Raw genomic sequence first — 21,356 nt, 5'->3', positions numbered from 1 at the left:
CCAAGGCTTGCTCATGAACTAATTTTTCAAGATTGGCATCAAGTTTGCAATTTTCCATTAGCTATATCAAGAAAAATTAGATGTAAAATTTATGGAAAAAATTTGCATTAACAGAAACAGCAAAGGCTTCCAAAGATTGAAGCTGCAACCTCTGCTTCAGTGAGAGGGATGACATTAAGTACTTAAAGTAATACTATGGTACTAGATAATTCTAGCTTATATATATACAACATCAGAGACTAAATTAAGCTTTGCATAGTAATTTAGGCTCTAGAAATTCAAGATGTTGGCATACGGTGTCAGATTTTGAAACCAGGGACTAGTTAGCTGAGTCCAAAATTGATCCTGGTTCCAGTCGGTCATTTTGGGTACTTGGAGCTCTGGCAATTTTTCCTTGCCTAATGGGAATTGCAGAGATGTTGAAGGAGTTTCGTTCTCCTTTGCTGTTCCATCTCTTTTCTCTTCTACCATGGCTTCTTCCTCTTCGATTTCTTTCTTCAAGACCACTTGGGGTACAGAAATTGATGGCACCACATCTTCTTTTGGGCTGCAGAAAGAGATGGTCTCTAAGGATGAAAGTGGAGATGAAGGAGATGTGTTCATTGCCTTCAACTCTTCCTCCAGTGCTGCCCTTTGCTCCAGGACTTTCAAGGAAGTTGCCTTCCTATATATCTTGCACAGAACTATGTCCTGCATTCGTACAGAAATCAACATCAGAAAAATGTATCGGTACACTTGTCAGATAAATGAGAATGACATTAACTTTTATTCAAATCTTATGACAAAAGTTGGGACCCTTCATATGTCTTAACACAAAAGTGTTCACATTATCTTTATTTGCAATTGACCTAAATCATTTGCATTAAAACTCCTTTAAGAAAGTTTGGTTTTGAAGATAAGGAACACTGAAGTCAAAAGCCAGGTCTTTCTAATTTTTAATTCCTCAAGGGTTTAACAGTTTGAAAATGTCGTTGCTACAAAAGCATTTATGGCAGAGAACAGTAATTCTTCACTAGGTTCCCCATTTTCTATCATATGATGCTATAAACGTGGAAGGAGAACTCAATCTTTCATGGGAAAGAACCCCAATCCCCACATTAGAGGCTGCCAACGCCAATTAACTTAAACAATGAAAATGAAAAAGGTACCTTAGGCAAGGGGTGACCATCTGGGAGACGATACTCGTTCATGACCCAATCAGTCTTGCTTCCTCGGGGCGCTCTCCCCTTATAGAAAACAAGAGTCTTTTTCAGGCCAATGATGCGCTTTGGATCTGATAAGCTCACAATTTTCCGGTCAGAACCAGTGGCTTTCCAGAATCCATTTTCAGTAGTCCTGTTAGGCCTCCCTCCACTGCCATGCTTCCTGTCTCTAGGCACAAAAAAGTACCACTCCCTCTCTCCAATCTTTGACAATCCTATACAACATTAATAAGCAAAAAACATCTTAAGCATAACCAGTTATATATATATGCCTATGTCATTTAAACAAACAAACTAAAGCATATATATATTTATATATATATATATATATATGTACCAGGCAAGTCCCAGGGATCATGGTGATAGATGTTGAGAAACCCAATTACATCATAACGCAACTTCTTGCCATAAATCATGCTTCTGAGGTAAAAATCAAGGAGCTCTTCCTCAGTTGGATGGAACCGGAAGCCCGGAAGTTCAATCTCTGGGGTGGGATCATCTATATTGGATTGACAGCTGCTCATAGTGGTTAGTGAAATTATACTGCTGTAGTTAGTTTTCAGGTTCTCAGCTTGGTTTAGGATATGTAGTCGGTGAATAAGATAGAATATGCAAAACGAAAAATGTTGCTGCATGCAAAGACGGAGTCTTGTTAGATATTTATAGGGATGGTAAATAAAACATTGCTGATAAATACTGGGAAAGGACCAAGTCATCAAACATTGCAAGGCAGCAGAAAAGTCTTGAAAAACTTGGAGTATCTGCAGAAAGGGGACAGAGGTCTATTCCCAACTGGTGGAACCCACACGCTTAAGCACAATAAAGTCTCCGGTGACTAATCCTGTGAGGCGGACAATGACTTCTTTCTGAGTTCTTGCTTGACCTCCTTTTTCTTTTATTTGTGGACTTTTACTTGGAAATTCCAGGCACAGAGGGGTTTTATTTTCCAAGTAAAATTCTGCCACTTATTTGATCTTTGAACAAATGAACTAGGATTGCAGATTCAAGTTTCAAAATACATATCGGTAGTCAGCTGGTCTTTTAGCCTCTTCCAACCTTGTAATTAGCTTAATTTGAATTGGTCATAAGGACTAAAATTCTCTCTGCTGCCACCATTTCGGCAGTAGTAAATTGCAATCGAAAGCTACGATTTCTTTTTCAAGAGAAATCTGAAGCTGCTACGACCATGAATGAAGCATTGCACCCTGCTTAAAAGACTTGAAATTTAGACCCATCTAAACCAACCAAGGCAACAACTAACCCTACAGCAAACATACACACTGCATTACTACGCATGCAATTTGGATCAAAAATAAAGATGTCAGTGATTGATGGAATTTTATAATTTAAATAAAAAAAAAACAATTGAAGTGATTTCATTACTCAGAACTAGTATACAACTATTACCCTTGCATGGTAGTAATCATGCAGTACAGCACATACAGAGTATGAAACTCCCTGTCATAGCTTATTCTTCGTATGTGAAAACGAAAGCCAAAAGCAAAATTGGGTTACAGACAAAATCAAACTATAAACCCAAAGTTTTATAACTATTTAATTATAAATTATTTCTTTCGACAACTCAAATTTCTTTTAATCCAATATGATCTCGATCACATTGAAATATAAACTTTACAAACGAACACGAGTGAAAAACCGCGTTAGCCATAATATCTTGGATCAATGATACAGAATCAGATAAACATGTTTAGCATGATCCATGGAACGATTAGCACTTTCCCTACTTAACTGTTGACTTGATGACTCCGCCCAGCAGGGAATGAATCCTTAAAGAGGATCGTTGGAATAAATAAACAAACATCTATGAAGGTAATCACACCAACCATTAATCAATAAAGTAATTCTTCATGAAATGCAAAAGCATGTTCACAGGTGGTGGGTCAATTTTCCCTTTAGAATAATAGTAAACCTAAGTATCCATAACATAAAAATAATAATAATAATAATAAATAAAAAAGACTCCAAATTTTTTTTTTCTACAAGTTATCAATTCAAAGGCAAATTACGCGTTTTCAGCATATTTTGGTCCCATTCTGCTTTCTTTCTTCTAGTCTTTTGATCCCATCATAAATTATTATAAGGTCTAAACAGAAAAAAGAGTTTCGTGGCTTTGATGGGTGCTTTGACTTGGAAGTCTCCGCTCAAGAGTCAAGACCCCAACAAGTCTTTTTACCTTATTGGGTAAATCGTTATAGCAATATATATGAAGTATTAATGAGAATATTGATAGGCAAGGCCTTATTAATTAATATTCTCTTCTTCTACTTATAACAAGTGTTTAATTTCATTAGAAATTTCGGCCTCTTGTGGATTTTTTCTTTCTCAATTAATATTGTGTGAATATATTTTTTCTTTAATTAACACTTTGTGAATAGTTTTTATTTTCCCGTAAATTAAGCAGTTAATTTTATCTAATAAAATTATCATAACACTCTCAATTCGAAATTAGTCTTTTGTTCATATTTAATGTTAACTTTGAATTGAATGTAAATTTATTACTTAAAATTAATAATTTTTTAATTTCTGTGAAAACATAAATTATTCATAAAATGTTAATTAAAAAAAATAAAATCATAAAATATCATATAAAAAAATTTAAAATCCTAAAAATGTATAGGTAAATTTTGATTTTCATTTTTATGGAATGGATGGTGATTTTGTTTAATGAGACAGAAGTGTTGGAAGAAAACAAAGGTCGCTTTCGTTGCAATTGCCTAGAACTTTCTATAGTTTTGGCAATTGAATACTTTTCCTAGGTTCACTGATTGATAAGGAAGAACACGGTTTCCCATTTCTTGGACAGCTACTGCAATTTCAGTTTAACTTTTTTTTTAATAATTGAAAAAGAAGATATTTGAGTTTTATTTTTAAATAGGAGAATAATATATTAATCAATAAATTAATCACTAAGTGTCAGTTTAACGTTCTTTATCATATACTTTTGCTTTATTTTGAACCTCAAAATAATTAGAGCAGATAAAGAAAACTTACTTTCTTTATTAGTATTCAGATCATGGTAGGCAAGTAATTATTCAGTGGAAAATGAATATGTTTGCAATAATAGATTGGTTTATGGCATAATATCTAAAAAAATTTATGTATTAATTTAAAAAAAATTTAAATTTTTTATTATTTTATATTTTCAATCAAATTTTAAAATTTTTTATTTTGGATCAAATAGGTTCTTATAACTAACAATTGATTAATTATCATTAATCAAAACACTATATGTCATTTTATATTACGTGGTATTAACATGATATGTTAACATGTTATGATATTTTTTACTTTCTACTTCAACATCACATCACATCAAAATTGAAATATACTCTTATTTATATATTACATTTAATCGAACTTTTATATTTCTATTTTAATTTAAATAAATACTTATAACTAATTATTAATTCATTGTCACTTGTTATTTTTGTGATGTTGAAGTAGAAAGTATCATGTTAATGATATATATATAGAATGACAAGTAATATTTTAATTAAATAATAATTAATCATAAAAAATATATAATTTAAAATAAAAATATATGAATTTACATAAACACAATAAAAAATATATAAATTTACTTAAATTTTTTTTTAATAATTCAAGAGTTTCTTTCGGAGTAATGCTTTTCTAAAACCAGTATGAACGTAATTGTTTTCCTCAAAAGGATTGTAATATAACTTTGAACCCAAATCAATAAATTTGGAGAATAGATTCCGAAGATCATGTAAAAAATTGCTTTAATTAGTATCATTTCTCTACAAACCTCTCCAATTTGGAAGAGAAACAAACAAAAAAGAGGATGAGTCTGGACAGAAATTCTGAACCAGAAAAAGACTTTTCTTCTCTTTAAATTGGGGCAGGCTGACTCATGGGCCCCCTCATGATTGAGATTCAATGCCTCTGCCAATTCGAATGATGTTAAATGAAAGCTAAAATTCTGGCGGAAATTAGGTTCCACAATCATTTTAATTGCCAGTTTGCAATGCTCAAGTTCATAACAGCAGTTTCACATGGCCATGTGAAGCATTGCAACAACTTAAATTCCACACTCTTATGTGTTAATTGAACTGTCTTTGACATAAGTTTTGTGGTTGCCTTAGACCTGGAAAGTCTAGGTACTGACAGGAAATTAGACTGGGAACTTACAATGCACTGAATATGCTGCTTAGTCCTTAACTTTGGGTGGATGGTCTTCCTAGGCATTGCCAGGGAACTTTGAATAAAGACTTGCTGGAAACACAAGAATTGATGAAATAGAGAAGACCATAGTCTTTTCTACAAACCTTTAGTTATTAGTCTTTATATTCTGTTAATAAATCTCTATGTATTACATTAAATACAGAGGCAATTGTCTGTGTTTTGATATCTCTTGTCGATTAAAATTTGAAATTTTGTATGAAAAAATTTAAATTCTAATCTTAAATGGACTAAGTAAAGTTTATGAGAAAAAGACAGCATAATTTTGCATCGTACTATTCAAAATTCTTACATCAGATGAGAGAAACTATCTTTTTAAAATTAATGCCCCCTTGTGCCTTTGAATGGGTATTAAGAGAAAAAGAGTGAATAGATCAAGATTCAAATCTTTTTTATTTTTTATTTTCTCTTATTATAGATATTTGAAACAAAAAGTAAATATAATCTGATTTTTTTCCTTATGAAAATATGTTTGAAAATGAAATACTGGAATTGGATTTAACTTGTTATATAAATTGTGAGGATGAAGTGCACACGTTATATATATAAATTAGTTAAATTTTAATATTTTTATGTTTTTGAAAAGATCTAAAAGGATGAATATATAATTCACATTTTCATATAATTATATAAAACAATTCACTGTCAAATAAAAATTCAAAAAATTCATAAATTTATATTTATGAAGCAGAATGTTTAAGAAATAGTATATAAATATTAAAAAAAATCGATCATGGGGTTTTGTCTAGGAAATGGGCTCTTAGCCCAATTCTTGTGAAGGGTAAGCAGTGTTAAACAATTTTCAGGCCCAGGAAGTTTTAGCTGTACAATAAAAGAAAAATCTAAAGCCCAAAATAACAGGCAGAAGGAGATGCCATTGACCCAATTTGAAGCCCCATGAAACAGGCAAAAACAAAGGGAAACATGGCTTTGAAATATTGAACTGATCCAATCAAGACCCAAAGTGGACAGGTAAATCTGAAAAGGACACAGCAGGGGAGTGGGCAGTTTGATTGTTGACAACATTGCTTACTGATGACAGAATGCAGTAGAGAGTTTGAATCGAACCAAACTGAACAGTTGTTTTAAACGATCAGGTGTAGGCTGGAAAGAATCGGAGGAGACACAAGGACAGAGGATAATGGAAATTGTTTAGGATTGGGTGGTGGGTTTGGTAGGGGACTAGTAGAACTAGAATCCTAGCATAGGCGTTCTGTTTAGCAGAAAGGATTGTGTGACACTCACATCAGCATCAGCTACATTCTTCATCCAATTCTGACATAGATATTTGTGCTCCCCAACTATTTGAGCATCAGCTGAATGCCGGGTGGTTAGGGTCTCACTGTTTAGGCATCCCCACACCTTGACCATCTAGCTTTCCAGTGGGACTTCGGTTTGGTTTTTGACAACAATAGGACTTTGATCTTGCTGCAGATAAGATTTGTACAGGCGTTAATCATGACAGGAATTCCATTGTTTCCGTCTTTCAGAATCATAACTTCATGCACCCCAAGTTTCAACTTCTTCAGAATCACTCTTGCTAATGAGAATTAAGCCATAAACAACAAATTTTCCGTATTTCGGGAATTACAAATACTGGGTTTTGTTTTGTTTCTTCTATTTTTGTGGAAATGGGAAGCATGTATGGTCCCCACGTCTCAGTTGGGAACAACCACCGCGGCCTTCAAGTTGATGATGAACAACAGCTATCACAGTGTCTCCTTCAGACAGAGCCCTTTAAGGGCGGCACTCCTTCTGTTCTGGTATCATCATTGGCTTTTTGCCTTTGCCGAAGAGGAGGACCAGAGCAGCACAAAGGAAAAAAGGGCACACAAAAACTGCAACAACTAAACCGGTCCCCCAACTGTTGTCACGTTGCCCCATTACCCTGGACCTTATGATAGAACATGCTGCTTCTGGGCAACCGATGCTCCATTGCTTTCTTCTGCGATCTTCTTGCATGGACCAGGCTGAGAAAGGATGTTATACCCCTCCTCTCATTGGAAAACTAGGCCTTGTGTCCCCCCCGAAGGACGTTATCTGCCATCCCATATTTGTATTATAACCTTATTAAACCCAAATAAAATATTATAACCTTACTAAACCCAGATAACTACAAGCCAAGCACTTTATTTTCTTATGGGAAAAGGGATAAATATGATTATTAAAGTAAAGCGAAGAAAAGCCAACGGCAGCCATGATAGGAAAACAAAGTTAGGTTGATGTTAGGCTCAGATTATGAGTTTATCTAAAAGCTTGGCAGCTTTGTCAGATAATACAGGAAACAAGGTTGCGTATCAGGCCCAGAGTCCATTTTAAAGTTTTTAGGGCTGCGAAAACCCCAATGATTAATTAACATTTGATTACCGATGAAGTTGTTTCCATCTTGAACAGCCTTTACGAATGGCGACAGGCAACTGGATGATCTAGTTCATTACTATAATAAAACAATAAATTAATGGCACCAGACACCTAAGGGTCTATACTCTATGACCTAAAGTTTCTCCTGAAATGGCAAAATCACTAGAAAGAAAGAAAAAAAAAGTTTGTATAGTACAATTCCCCTGAGGCACCAAAAGGAAAAAAATGAGCAGACATGAAAAGAAAGAAAGATGAAGTAACCCCCAATAAGATTACAAATAATATATCTGAGAAATATGCTATGCATTGACTATACGAAAAAGGGTCCTTCCCCACTAGGAAATGCACTATTCTTTTTGAGACTATGCATCAATAATCATGGGAAAGAACACGGGTATTTGATACAAGCTTATTCATTGAAATGCAAAGTGCAACTATTACATGGTAGAAATGAATAGAAACTATCACATCAGAAGAAAACATGAAACTTTCCAATTACGTTATAGCAAAGTCCCATCCAAGGCAAAGGCCAGGGAACTCTTCTCGTCTGCAAACATTTGTCAAAGTTTCGACTTATTGTACAGCAAACACACATGAAAATATATGTGGCAGATAAGACTAGGCAAGAGGCAAGTCAATGACATATATAGCACAGGAAGAAGTTGGGTTTTCCTAATTTTTGGGCAACAGCAAAAGCTAGCTCAGTGGATTGGTATGTCATCATAATTAGTCAGTCTTTTTCTTAATTTTATTTTTCAAGCCATCATTGTCTGTCATCTCTCTCTCACTACAGGTAGAAAACAAAACAGCCCCAAGTGTCCACCTACAGTTCAAAAATCGCTGTCCCTGCAAATGAGCTGGAGACTGTAGCAGTAATGTACTCTCTGATCACACCTAGCCTGGATCCCAAGTTCCCAACCCAATATTAGTAGTAAAAAACGAGAACACACGTTCCCCAGTTGGTGGGGCTCTATCAAAAGCCAAGCCCCACAACCACAACTTCAACTTTTTAAGGTCATCAAATGATGAAAATGCATAAATCATCACTCACCATAACAGTACCTTAAAAAACTGGCAGAACAAAAAGAGAACAACTTGTAAAGCTATCACCAAAGTAATGCATGCTCTAGCCCATTGACAATTTGACATACATAATAAAGCTGCTACTTTTTGGATTTTGCTTCTTGTTCATTCTATGATTTTTGTACATAATTCAAGATACCAAAATACTAGCTTGAATGCCCAAGTAAATGAGCATTTAGCTCCAATCTCTTAATACCAAAAAAGACCCACTTTTGTCATTGTCTTCTCTTTATCTTCTTGTCGTTCAAACCTTTACCAGACCATTGTGGTATGGTTGGTAAATGACCCAAAAATCAGAATAAAAAGCTAAGAGCCTAAAACAACTTTTTCCCTACTTTTTCCTATCTTATTCCATTTTCGTCTCCCCTTTATAGAGCGATCTCAGTCTGCAAAGTAGTAGCATTGAACCCCACCTGTTGCGGGGCTTGCTGCTGCTGCTCAACCTCCCAACTTGCCTTGGCTATGACTCCATCATGCACAGGGACGTACTCCTAATCAAAACAAAACAGTGCTATCATTAACAAGCAAACAAGCCACTAGAAAATAAGACATCAAGATAGTGATCTGAGAAAGATTCCTTTTCCAAACCACCAGATTGTCTATTCCATATATAAGCCTCATTTTGTTAGAGGGTAAACAAACGTTTTATGACAAAAATGATCCAATTTGCAGTTATAGGCAATAAACCCACCTCAAGCTTCTGAACCAGCTCTTTGGCATTTGGTGCAGAGACAATGATGTGGCGTTGGGAAGGTTTGATAAAGCCATCATCTACGGCTTTGTCGATGAAAGTCAGTAGATAGTTATAATAGCCATCAACATTAAGCAAACCCACCTGGCACATTTTTGGAAACATAAGTTAGTACTCCAAACAGGACCCAGAAAGCTGCTTTTCTTTCTCGATGTTGGATACAAAAGCATTATGCAAAATATTGCTTACAGGCTTGTCATGGATTCCCAGCTGAGCCCAAGTTATCACTTCCAATAACTCCTCCAAAGTTCCATACCCACCTGAAACCATCGAGAGAGCAAAATTAGCACTCAACGGATATATTGTGGAACAGAAAGGGCAAAGTGTAGATTGCATATTATATTTATGAGAGAGATGGGACCTGGTAGGGCAATAAAACAATCAGAGTGGCGGGCCATTTCTGCCTTCCTTTGGTGCATGTCGGCTACTGGCCTTACTTCCCCAACTGTTTCACCAGTTATCTGTGGCTCCATATCCAGCAGACATTTCCAAAACATCATTGAAAGCTAGAGACTAAAATCTAATATACAGAAATAAGAAGGCCAGAAATTTAAAACCAAGAGACTCGCGAAAACAAAGGAATTTAATTTGCACCTCTTTGCTCATCAGAGTTCTAGGAATGATCCTGTTAACAGATATAGAACAAAATTTGATGGTCAATAACGGGAACACATAAAACCCAGAAAAATGAGCACACATTTATCAAGAACCAAGAAACTGATAGCTATGATGATGACTCATGACAGTACCCAAGAACATTCCTTCCAGCACGGTGAACAGCTTGTGAAACCAAACCCATCAAGCCAATACTCCCTCCTCCATAAACAAGGTCCAATCTTCTTGACACCTTTCAAAAACAACACAAACACTCCTTTAAAACATAAAAAAGAACTTAAAAGAAAAAAGAGCTATTCTTCAGAGAGTTTATGCAGGTGATGTTTGAGTATACCAGTTCTTGGGCTAATTCAACAGCAGCATCTCTATAACATTTCCTCTTCCCAGTACTGCTTCCACAAAACACACATACCCTCTTGAATCTTGATTTCACAACATTCCCTTCCATATCCATTCTCCACGGATTATAGCCAAGTTCTCTCGTGTTTGCTTACTCTTATACAAAAGTGGGCTCAAAGAGACAGAAAGAGAGATGTGTGGGGCAAGCACGCTCCTTTGCTTCACTTGGGACAAAGTAGAATGAAACAGGCCCACCTATTTATAAACTCTCCAAAATTCTTGTTAAAATCGAATAAGAATCTTTATTCACAAAATAATGGAAAAAAAGTAATGTGACTAATGGATGTAGATTAAGACAGACAAAGAGGCTAAAGGGTAACGGACAGTATGGGAAGTGACGTACATGCAGTAACCATACTATAGTATCCTATTTTCAACACCACGTGTCTCAACATGATGCCAGGAAACATGAATATTTCGTGCAATACTGTAACATGATCCCTTATCCGGTAGAATATTGGAATATTGGACTTTGCAAGATTTTCTTTTTTGGTAGGAAAACTGGAACACGATTCTGGTCGGTATTACCGTATATTTTAACTCAAGTAATTCATTTTTCTAACTCTAATTAAATTTAATCAGTGTTTAGAGAATACGCGTAGGGTTAGGGCATGCTTGATGATTGGTTTCTGACGATTCTGATAAGTTCTTAATCATGTAGCAGAGACGCTATGTTTGTTGTATTTGCAGCTATGTTTTATCATTCCCAAAGAGCCAAAAAGCCGATTCTGCTGCTACCAGCATTTAATTTTTTGCCACACACTAAAGCAAAGCAATGATCTCTTGCAAGCAAACGCTCTTTCAGGATAAAAGGCCCAGGCAGTTCCGTCAAAGCTGTACTATCAAAAGCATCTTCGATACATACCCAGTAATGGTATAAGACAACCCCCTGCAGAAAAAAACAAAAGGGTTGCAATCTACAAATTCTTCTTACACAAAAATAAACATCTCAAGAAGAGGAAAAGAAGGTTAAAATGTCAACAGAGCGTAGCATAAATAACAATCAGTGCATTGAATTGGGTAGTAAGGGTTACATCATATCCTTAACCATCATAATGATTTACTACTTTGATCATCTGGAAATTGGAACTGGAAGCTCTTCGCTCACTTTCATCTGTTGGGCATTTACCATGTACCAGTACAGGCTAATTAATTGGTTAATAAAGTTTCTTCCCCTTTTGTTTCAATTTGCCATATGAGTATGACAAATCAAAGATTTGACTCCACAACACAGTTTTGCCCATTTCATTATCAACAACAGTTTTGCCCCCTGCCTTCTACATTTGTCAGTTTCAACTTTCACACTTACTATTCAACCAGTTAAGTTATCCCCAACATCCACTACAAGTTTTGTTACTTACTTATCTACACTTCCCCAGAGAGGTAGCCAGCCAGCCAATCCAGGGGCCCACGAAACTAAAGTTGCGAGTGCAAGACAACCCCCGATCAACCTGAAAGAAAACAGAAAAAAGAGAAATTGAAAATTTCTTGCTTTGGAAATGTTTCAAATTCCATAACCAACATTGTTCCCAGTTAGTGTTCTTTTTTTGAGATTGTGACAGATTAATCTGTGTTTCAGCACACGCGAGGCCTTGGGGCGTAGACATGCATGTAGTTGGAAACGTGGAAGACCAAAATGTTTCGGATTACAAAGGAACGAAAACCAGTTACAATCAAACAAATTGTTGTTAGTGTTGGGGATTTGTTGGGTCATGGGTGATAGCAGCCTCTAAACTGTAGGTAGAACTCGCACACGGCATTGCTGTCGTTGGAGGAAGGCGGATGTGGGAATTGGCCAATTGAGTGGATGGGAGATATTGGGACCCAGACCCAGTTGAGAAGAGGGGCAAGAGAGATGAGGGTCATTTTCTTTTGGGTCTGTGATTGGAGGCTATGACAAGGAGGCTCCTCGTAAATATAGGCCACTAGCCATTAGGCCTCTTGCACTTATCATCTAGGCAGCACGTTGCTATTTAATGCTTCTGGCATTTTCTACCTGCAACTTTGATTATGGGATGTTTTTAGCCACGTGTCATCGCAGACATGTACTTGCTCCACAAATCCCATGGCTCTTGAAGCCTTAATCCCATTACTAATTAATTAGAGATCAAACTACAATCCACCCGTGTTATTGTTTCTGACATGAGACTAGAAACAGTGCAAAAGAGAAGAAGAAAATCATTGATCTATATTAGAATCATAATAGTGTCAATGTTACCTAAGCATTTTTTCTGTACCATCTTTATGAAGTTCCAATAGTGTAGAAATGAGGCAAGAACTAGTACTAGAGACCATGTGAGTGGAAGAAGAAGAGTTGCAGACGAACAAAAAGAACAACGACAAAAATCACACATTTGCTGGATTTGCATGCCAGAGTCTACTCCAAATTTGTGCACTAGAACCTAGAATTAAACATGATACTCCTAGTATAATTAACCATGTGGAAGCCAAAAGGCTGTAAAAAGGTGGGCATGAATGCTAAGGGGAAAGTGGTTGTACAATCAAAATGACGAGACCGTATGTATAGTGAAAGCTCTAAATGCAAAAAACAGAGTGTCAATGAAGGCAGCGGCGCAATGATTGTGCTGCGCCGTCTCATTTTGCATATATGCTCCTATATCTATGTGTTTATCATCTACGATCTGCCTCTTTGGGTTTGGGGGTTGTTGAAGTTAATGGCCTCTCTCTGTTTTCCAATCTCGTTCTCTTGGGATCATTTAATTTCACCCCTCTCTTTCTCTTGTTGTAATGATTATTTATTACTATATATATATATATATATATATATATATATGCAACAATAGTATTGATTTTTTTTATCAATTATTATATATAATTTTCAAGAAAAATATTTAAATTTAATTTTTTGAGTAAAAGGATACTCATTTAGCTTATGATGCCTTGGACTATGTATTGACTTGTCTCATCTTCTTATTGAAGATGTAGATACTATACCAATAATTTTATTGAATAAAATCCCATTTTGATTGAGAAAAATAAATGATAAATAAGCAGAGAATTTAAAGAATACTTTGGCAAATAAGTCTGTGAGAATTATGAAGTGTTTGGTAATGTAGCTTCTTGACTGAGGGTCAACATTCTAATCTTGTATCACTTGTGGACCTTTGGTCTCCGACGAGACAAGTGTCTGTCTGACGGCCTACCGTGCCCGATTGATTTCATTACCTACTTTCAACTTTAGAAAACACCTGCTTGTACATCAAGTTCATTCTAGTAGTCGACTTTGATTATCTCTATTTTGTCTTGAATGTCTGACTTTGACTAGTAAGAAGAACACTTGCTTAATTCTCATTGGATCAGGGAAAAAGTATTGCCCCAGCTTAATTTGCTTGAAGGAGAAAGACGGATTTGCAAACCATGCGTATACACACAAAAATAACCTGAGAAAAGAAGACGAAATTCAGCTTTTATATGCTTGTGATTGTCGAAGGCCGGCGTATGATGATCATCTTTTCTAAACCTTTGGCATACTTGGGCAGATACAATTTGTTAGTTCTAGATCATTCCGTTTCTCTCCTTGTTGGTGGAGATGATTGATGATGATGTTACACTCAGAGTCCTCAACTTCGGCATTCTTGTAAAGCAATTGCAGGGACTTGGCCTTGTGAAATGCAATAATCTATAGCATGAAACGGATGGAAGAAACGTCGAGGACCAGAAGTATCTCACAGATGGAAATCCATACCATATTAAATGTCTGCGATTAGAAGCACAGAGGGAGCACCTGCTCCTGCTAAAATCAAATGGATACCATGTAGTGAACAAGTTTTCCGAGTTTTCGGTGTTAAATTTTCAATTAACTTGGGATTGGGGGATCAAAAATTTACTTTGGGCACACACGACGAGAACGTACTTCTTGTTGGCACGCACCATCAGGCCTTGCAAGGATGGATTGAAAAAGGAATGAAAGAGGAAGATAAATACATTTCGTCCATGTTGTGATAACATTGAGAAGAATAGAGCCAGTGTCACGCTTACTAACTCTACTCAAGTATCTCCAAACTATAGAATTGTCATCGTCACAAGCATCGCCCTTCTCCCATTTCCTAAAACTCTTAAAGACACGACAAGAAGTCAAATCATCTACATAATTCCTATTATCAACAGATAAATTAGGGACGGAGAAGACGCCTGTATCGCGTCAGGAAGGCTGCTGAACCTATCACCCATCCAAGCAAAATGCAGAAAAGCTCAAAGACAAGAAGAATGGAGAAGATGAACAGAACAAGAAATGGAATCAACAATCTAGATTCCTATCTTTCATTCTTATATTTATATTTTCACACACCAACAACAAAACTAACTTTCCTCTAAGAGTCGGCATGGGAAAATAAAAAACTCTGACGAATACAGCTGAACACAGAATTCAAAAACATGGGCTACTGTGCCAGCAACGGCTTTCAGACTACAACTATGAAACAGAAACGAAAACAAACGAACAAAACGCATAGCCACCAACGACTTAAAAAAGAACAAAAGACAAGACTAAAAGCATAGCACATGTTGTTAAACGTCTAGGTATGAACCAATTTATTACTTATTAGTTATACGTTAAGACAGAATCAATTTATTACACGTTAATTGTCACATGTTAAGGCATAAATCACTTTAACAGTAATTGTTAAATACTTGTTGTTACTTATTAAGGTATGAATCACTTTATTACATGTCAAGATATCTTATACTAGGCTTGAATCACTCAAAAACTCAACACAACTTCTTGATTCTTGTCCGATTAACTCTCAATTTGCTTCTTAGATATTCAGAATGATCAAAACTCAAACCTTTAGTGAATATGTCTACCACTTGTTAATTTGTGTGACAATATTCCAGTAAAATGTGACCTTCCTTCACAGCATCCTTGAAAGCATTAAACTTTACCTGTATGCTTGGTACGACTATGCTGCACTGGAGTTTTAGCAATTGCCATTGCTGACTAGTTATCTACATTGAGCAACATTCCTTTGTTTTGAGTAAATCCTAAATCAGCTAAAATCTTTCTTAACCATAGTGCTTGATTTGTAGTTCAGGCAGTGGTAATATACTTAGCTTTTGCTGATGATTTAGCCACTAGTTCTTGCTTTTTTGAAGTCCAAGTAAACACACCACTCCCAAAGGAAAAACAATAACCTCTAGTGCTCTTTGAGTCATCAATGGAGTCAGTCCAGTCACTGTTTGTAAACTTTGAAGTTCATTAATTTCTGCTTTTAGATATCTCAAACCAAAGTTTGTTGTGACTTTGACCCACTTGAGAATACGTTTTGCTGTTGTAAAGTGCAGCACTGATGGCGCTTGCATAAACCCTGACAGTAGACTTGTAGCAAACATCAAGCCTGGTCTGGTTGTAGAAATGCACAAGAGGGAGCCAACGATGCTCTTGAAAAGTGTTACCTTTGCTTTTGTAGAACCATCATCTTTGCAGAACTTGCTTCCAGCAGCTATTGGATTTCTTACAGCTTTGCAATGATCCATATGAAACCTTTTTAATAAATCATGAGCATACTTGAATTGACGCACAAAAATCTGACCTGTAGATTATATGAATTTCATTCCTAGGAAATAAGACATCAGTCCTACGTTAGTTATCTCAAAAACTTTCAACATCTGAAGTTTAAATTCAGTTAAACAATCCTTCTCAGGACCATTTATAAGCAAGTCATTTACATAAACTGCCACAATAAGCTCAACTGTGCCATTTGACCTCTTTATGTCAGGAGTAGCTTTATTTGAGCTTCTTTCAAAGCCAGGAGATCTTAAATGATCATCCATCCTCTCATATCGGGCTTTAGGTGCTTGTTTGAGACTATAAAGAGCCTTGACTAACTTGCAAACTTTTCTCTTAGAACCACTATCCTTATGTCTCTCTGGCTGTTGAAGGAATATATCTTTTTTCAAGTAATCATTTAAAAATGTTGATTTGATGTCTAAATGGTAGATTTTTTAATCTTCTTTTGTAACAAAAGCAGCAAGCATCCTGATGTGTCATGTCTGGTCACAGGTGCAAAGTCTCCATGTAATCCATTCCATAAACTTGAGTAAAACCCTTCACAACCAAACTAGCCTTATACTTGTTCACAGAGCCATTTGGATTCAATTTGGTTTTGAAAATCCATTTAACTCCTATGACATTCTGGTCTGATGGTTTATCTACTAGAATCCATGTCTTGTTTTTCTTAATCATGCCAATTTTAGCATCCATAGCAACTTTTTAATATTCATTTGCAACTGCTTCCTTGAAATTTGAAAGCTCTATTGTTGCAACATTACATCTATTATAGATATCATGAATTGATCTTGTGCACTTGACTGCCAAATTCTCATCTTCAATATGTTCTGAGCTATCATCATCTTCATTCAACCGATTTGCAATTGGACAAATCACATTATCAACGTTGTTAGCAGTCTCAGCTTCCCAGTTTCAAAAATGCCCTTCATCACAATTGACATCTCTGCTGATGAAATCCTTTCTTGACTTGATGCCATAAAATTTATAACATTTTGACATTTCACTGTAGCTAACCAGCACTGCAACAATAGACTTGGAATCAAATTTTGTTCTTTTTTCATCCGGAACTTTAGCATAGCAAACACAGCCAAATGTTTCGAAGTGTGAAACAAAAGACTTGTGACCAAACCACATCTCATAAGCTATTTGTTGAGTTAGAACTCTTGTACAAGTTCTATTCAGTATATAATTTGAGGTATTCATTGCCTTTGCCCAAATATGTTTAGGCATTTTCATCTGATACAGCAGGCATCTTGCCATTTTAGCAAGCGTCCTATTCTTCCTCTTTGCTTTTCCATTCTGTTGAGGACTGTCTGTATTATTCAACTAATGCAGTTCACCGAAATTAGCCAGATACTTCTCCAATTTAGTTGCAGTGAACTCATTACCATTGTCACTTCTCAAGGTCTTGATATTCAAGCTTGAAAAATAGCTTACAACACAATCAAACCAATCAATAAGCCAATCAACCAGTGAAGTAATAATGGAAAAACAGTCAAGTCCAATAACAACAGCAGTGCACTTGCGTAATCAAGAATCGGAAAAGCACGTTTTAGAATGATTTAGGCAGCAAATAACCATGATCATGAAGCTGACCCACCATGCTCGATTCAAAGTATCAGGGTTGAAAGCCGAAAATATGCAGGGTACTCATGGACACATACCTGAGCCGTGAGCAATTCAAATGAAGGTTTCAAGGTCAAAGGACATGAGAGAATAGCCCATAGTGTACACCATTATATCAGTTGCAGTCTTTGAGAAAAGAACCCTTCAAATCGAAAAACCATATACTACGTTTTCCACATGAAATAGAGAAGTCTAGTAATGATATGTTCTCTAGAAACAGAAAGAATCATCTTTTTCTCTTCTTTCTTGAAGAATAAAAGAACATTCATTCCGATTATCTTTCTTTCCTTCCAGGACTTAGCTATGTAAATTAATATTCTCGTCACGTTTTTCACAATTTGTTGCCTTTTATATAGCTATAGATATCAATATATTTCCAAAAGGGGCAAGGGCTTGATTAATCTTGTAGGGTCTTCCTCAATTTCTCCTAACTTCAATTCCATTGAATTTCCCAGATATTGGTTAAATTTTGTTGCAAAGCTAGGAGCGGCAGCAGTGATACTATCTACAATAAGCAGTCCTATATTATGCACTATGATCGATCATATGAAAGCTTTTAACACAGAAAAAGATCATTCAACCAGTCTATATATTGTTTGGCCAGTTGTTACTTTTTCTCTTATAGTTTGGAGGGAATTCTTTACTTTATTTAGGAACTTGTAAGCTCCTCATGTCATCTGTATTACTTGTTCTTGGGGTTAGTTAATTGTTTATAGAGTTTACCGTTTCTATCTCCAATTCCTAGAAAATTTTCAAAACTACTATATATTATCCCAACTTAAACAGTATGAAATTAAAATACATCTTAAGCTTTATAAAAAGGCGAAAAAGAAAGAAAAAGAAATTCTTTCTAGGTCGATTTCTTTCTTGCTTATGTTTGCTAGTGCTAGAGAGTATGTAACATGGTTAGTCATGAAATTAAGGTCGATGTTCTTTTTTTTTTCTCCAAAGCAAAGATGAATTTCATTGATAAATTTCAGCTCACAGCACTATAGTCCAGGAGACTATGTTCTGGTCTTCCTGAAATCACAGCATTGTAGGAACAATGGCTTAGCTGCCATACCCAATATTAGGACATACATGTGTAAGAACATTACAATCATTTTGATTATCCAGAAACGCAGCCACACTCACTTCCTTTGGCACAAACAAACTTGTGCTGCTCCCTTTGCACAGACACGTAGACACCAACATAAGCAAAACATTCATATACCCACCCACAACAGTTCTATTATCAAAAGCAACCTGTTATAATACCCACCCACTTTGCTCCCCACAAGTCGGAAGCAACATTTCCTGTAAAATATCGCATACCTGCTTCACCAAAAAACAGCCATGGAAATTTGGTTAATGTTCTTCTCTAGCGTGAAAACAATTTGGTTTTCACTCCCCATTAAGGTCGATCTATAAAGATAAAATAATTTGAAATATTTTCACCAATTGCTTCAGGTGCAGCCTCACTCTAATTGGCTTCATCAGCTCTTGCGTGGTGCAAAACTAGCAGCAGAGCAAGCAGTGATGATAACTACAAGTAAGTAATAATTAATTAATTAAATGTGATTATACCCTCAAATATCTCTCTGGTAAGTAACAATAAATTCTTAATTTCAACTTACTTATCTGATTTTGCTGTGTTGTATTCCCTAATATTAATTAGTTAATGATCCTTATTCTCCACAATAAAATTTTCATAATAAAGATGTCGGGTGTGATGCTATGTTGTGTTATACATGTTTTCATTTATTTTATATAAAGTGTTGTTTTCCCTCAAATTAATTTTAATCTAAAAAATACTTCTGATATCCATACATAAGTTTATATAAATATTAATTATGTTGATTAGAATCCTTCTATCCATTATTTAGTTAATATTAAAATCTTTATGAAATCCAATTAAAATCCATTTAATTTTTTTTTTGGAAAATTAGATTTCATTCATATAAGAGAGCTATCCATGCACAGTAAAATTTTTATTAATTAATACTCAATAAATTAATAATTTCGATTAAATAATATTTTTGATTGGTCTCGATTTAGGACAAATGCGGTAACTAATAATTCATTAAATTTATCAAATAATACATGTTAGAAAAAACTCACAAGTCTCACTTAATATATAAATTAATAATTTTTTATACAATATATATATAACACTCAATTAGCCAGTCTTTATAAAATATGACTCTAATGTTAGTTGTTTCTTTTTGAAATTGATTTTTTGGACTTTATTTCTAACTTTTCTTAATACATTTAGAAACTCTTATATAGTATTATCATATTATAAGAGAAAATTATATAATGCGATTGTTGCTTTTTGGGTGTAATTTGAATTTTTTATATTGTACTCACATAATGCTATATGCATTTCATTCATATTGTTGAGTTCTTTACACCTTTAATATGAGAAGTCATTATATTTAGTTTTATCGTTTGTAATAATGTATGTTCTTTTTATAAATGTTTTTACTTGACTTAATGTTTAAAAAGTATATTAATGAAGTATACATCGAATATAATTTTAGTTTGTTGTAAAAAATAGATAAATTTATTGCTTCTATTTAATTAGACTAATTACATCTATGAACTTGTTTTGATTAAATAAATACATAAAATAATAATAATTTATAATTCACTAATTAAATAATATTCGTATAATCACAATATATAATACATAAATTAAATTCAATGTTTTGAAAAAAATAAAAATTACCTAGATAAATTTATTTTTTATTAATTAATATTTAAGTTAATAAATTATTAATTTATCAATTAAATAATATTTCAATTAATTAATAAATTTTCATTATTAAAGGGTATTAATTTATATAAATTTTTTTGTACATTCAAAAGAGAGTTCATTGCAGAGAAAGCAGTCCTAACCCTCTGTTCACATACTGGTAAGTGAAACACCAGTGGCCAACTCTGCCCTTCTACACAAAATATTTTCACCTTTTCATTCCCCTCTAAACCTACACCTATTTCGCATGTCACTAACCTAAATCATACAAAAAGTTAGTAAGACTAGGAAACACAACCAGCATGCCTGTTTCCATCTGTTGCTAACACTGGCATACGTTTCAGACAACATGAATTCACAACCAGATAAGTGAAGCCCATTAACCACTTGCCTACCACCCATTCCAAAGTGATCCCAAGGGCCAACCCACCAGCAGCTTGGAGACTTCCACAGCCACATTATCTCCCCCTGCACACACGAATCAAAGTTCTGCATATACATAGAAAAGGCAGCCATAACCCAAAAGATAAATCAAAACAAAAACGTGACAATTAAGAAAAAACATACAGCAGGTCATTGACTCTTTCCACCTCAATTTGGCAAGGTTATCCTCTAAATCATTTCCAGATTCGGGAATAATATATATACGTCCAATTTATCAAACAACAATTCATGTAAGCATTTCCAAAATTTGCAGTTGCTCTGTCTTGGATGTTTGTGGAGATGAAGCGTTTGGTCATGAAGAAATTTTTTTCACAAATTGCGATTCAACTCTGGAGCGAAAGGGAGCACGGTTGATGGTTATAGTGAGCCTTGCTCTCCAGTTTTGTCTCG

At 35.0% G+C, this 21,356-nt stretch overlaps 2 protein-coding genes across 2 annotated transcripts; both read right to left on the bottom strand.

Annotated features, from left to right (window-relative positions):
* Positions 1-50: 50 nt before the first annotated feature.
* Positions 51-1,849, bottom strand: NAC036 (NAC domain containing protein 36). Its single transcript, XM_021430900.2, has 3 exons — positions 1,540-1,849; positions 1,149-1,417; positions 51-690 (listed from the first exon to the last, which is right to left on the bottom strand). Exons 1-3 carry the CDS (start codon positions 1,835-1,837, stop codon positions 271-273), a joined length of 987 nt encoding a protein of 328 aa, XP_021286575.1. The 5' UTR covers positions 1,838-1,849; the 3' UTR covers positions 51-270.
* A 6,888-nt stretch (positions 1,850-8,737) lies between these two features.
* On the bottom strand, positions 8,738-10,777 carry LOC110418153 (cytokinin riboside 5'-monophosphate phosphoribohydrolase LOG5-like). Its single transcript, XM_021430795.2, has 7 exons — positions 10,568-10,777; positions 10,368-10,465; positions 10,213-10,243; positions 9,980-10,079; positions 9,808-9,878; positions 9,559-9,702; positions 8,738-9,358 (listed from the first exon to the last, which is right to left on the bottom strand). The coding sequence occupies exons 1-7, from the start codon at positions 10,685-10,687 to the stop codon at positions 9,236-9,238; spliced, it is 687 nt and encodes a 228-aa protein (XP_021286470.1). The 5' UTR covers positions 10,688-10,777; the 3' UTR covers positions 8,738-9,235.
* Between the last annotated feature and the right edge of the window lie 10,579 nt (positions 10,778-21,356).

Source organism: Theobroma umbraticum, unplaced genomic scaffold, assembly GCF_002168275.2.
Source record: "Theobroma umbraticum cultivar Fairchild unplaced genomic scaffold, ASM216827v3 scaffold_50.0, whole genome shotgun sequence".
Classification (NCBI taxonomy): Eukaryota; Viridiplantae; Streptophyta; class Magnoliopsida; order Malvales; family Malvaceae; genus Theobroma; species Theobroma umbraticum.
The sequence above is the reverse complement of the archived record's forward strand: the minus strand, read 5'-3'. Positions and strand labels throughout refer to the sequence as shown.

Bases quoted from the DNA above. Each gene is read 5' to 3' on its own strand.
- NAC036 (XM_021430900.2), bottom strand. From the start codon at position 1,837: ATGCAGCAACATTTTTCGTTTTGCATATTCTATCTTATTCACCGACTA. The intron at 1,418-1,539 runs GTACATATATAT...AATGTTGTATAG, and splicing joins TGATCCCTGGGACTTGCCTG to GATTGTCAAAGATTGGAGAG. The intron at 691-1,148 runs GTACCTTTTTCA...GTACGAATGCAG, and splicing joins ATGGTCACCCCTTGCCTAAG to GACATAGTTCTGTGCAAGAT.
- LOC110418153 (XM_021430795.2), bottom strand. From the start codon at position 10,687: ATGGATATGGAAGGGAATGTTGTGAAATCAAGATTCAAGAGGGTATGT. The intron at 10,466-10,567 runs GTATACTCAAAC...TGTTTTTGAAAG, and splicing joins TTGAATTAGCCCAAGAACTG to GTGTCAAGAAGATTGGACCT. The intron at 9,703-9,807 runs GTAAGCAATATT...AAAATGTGCCAG, and splicing joins TGGGAATCCATGACAAGCCT to GTGGGTTTGCTTAATGTTGA.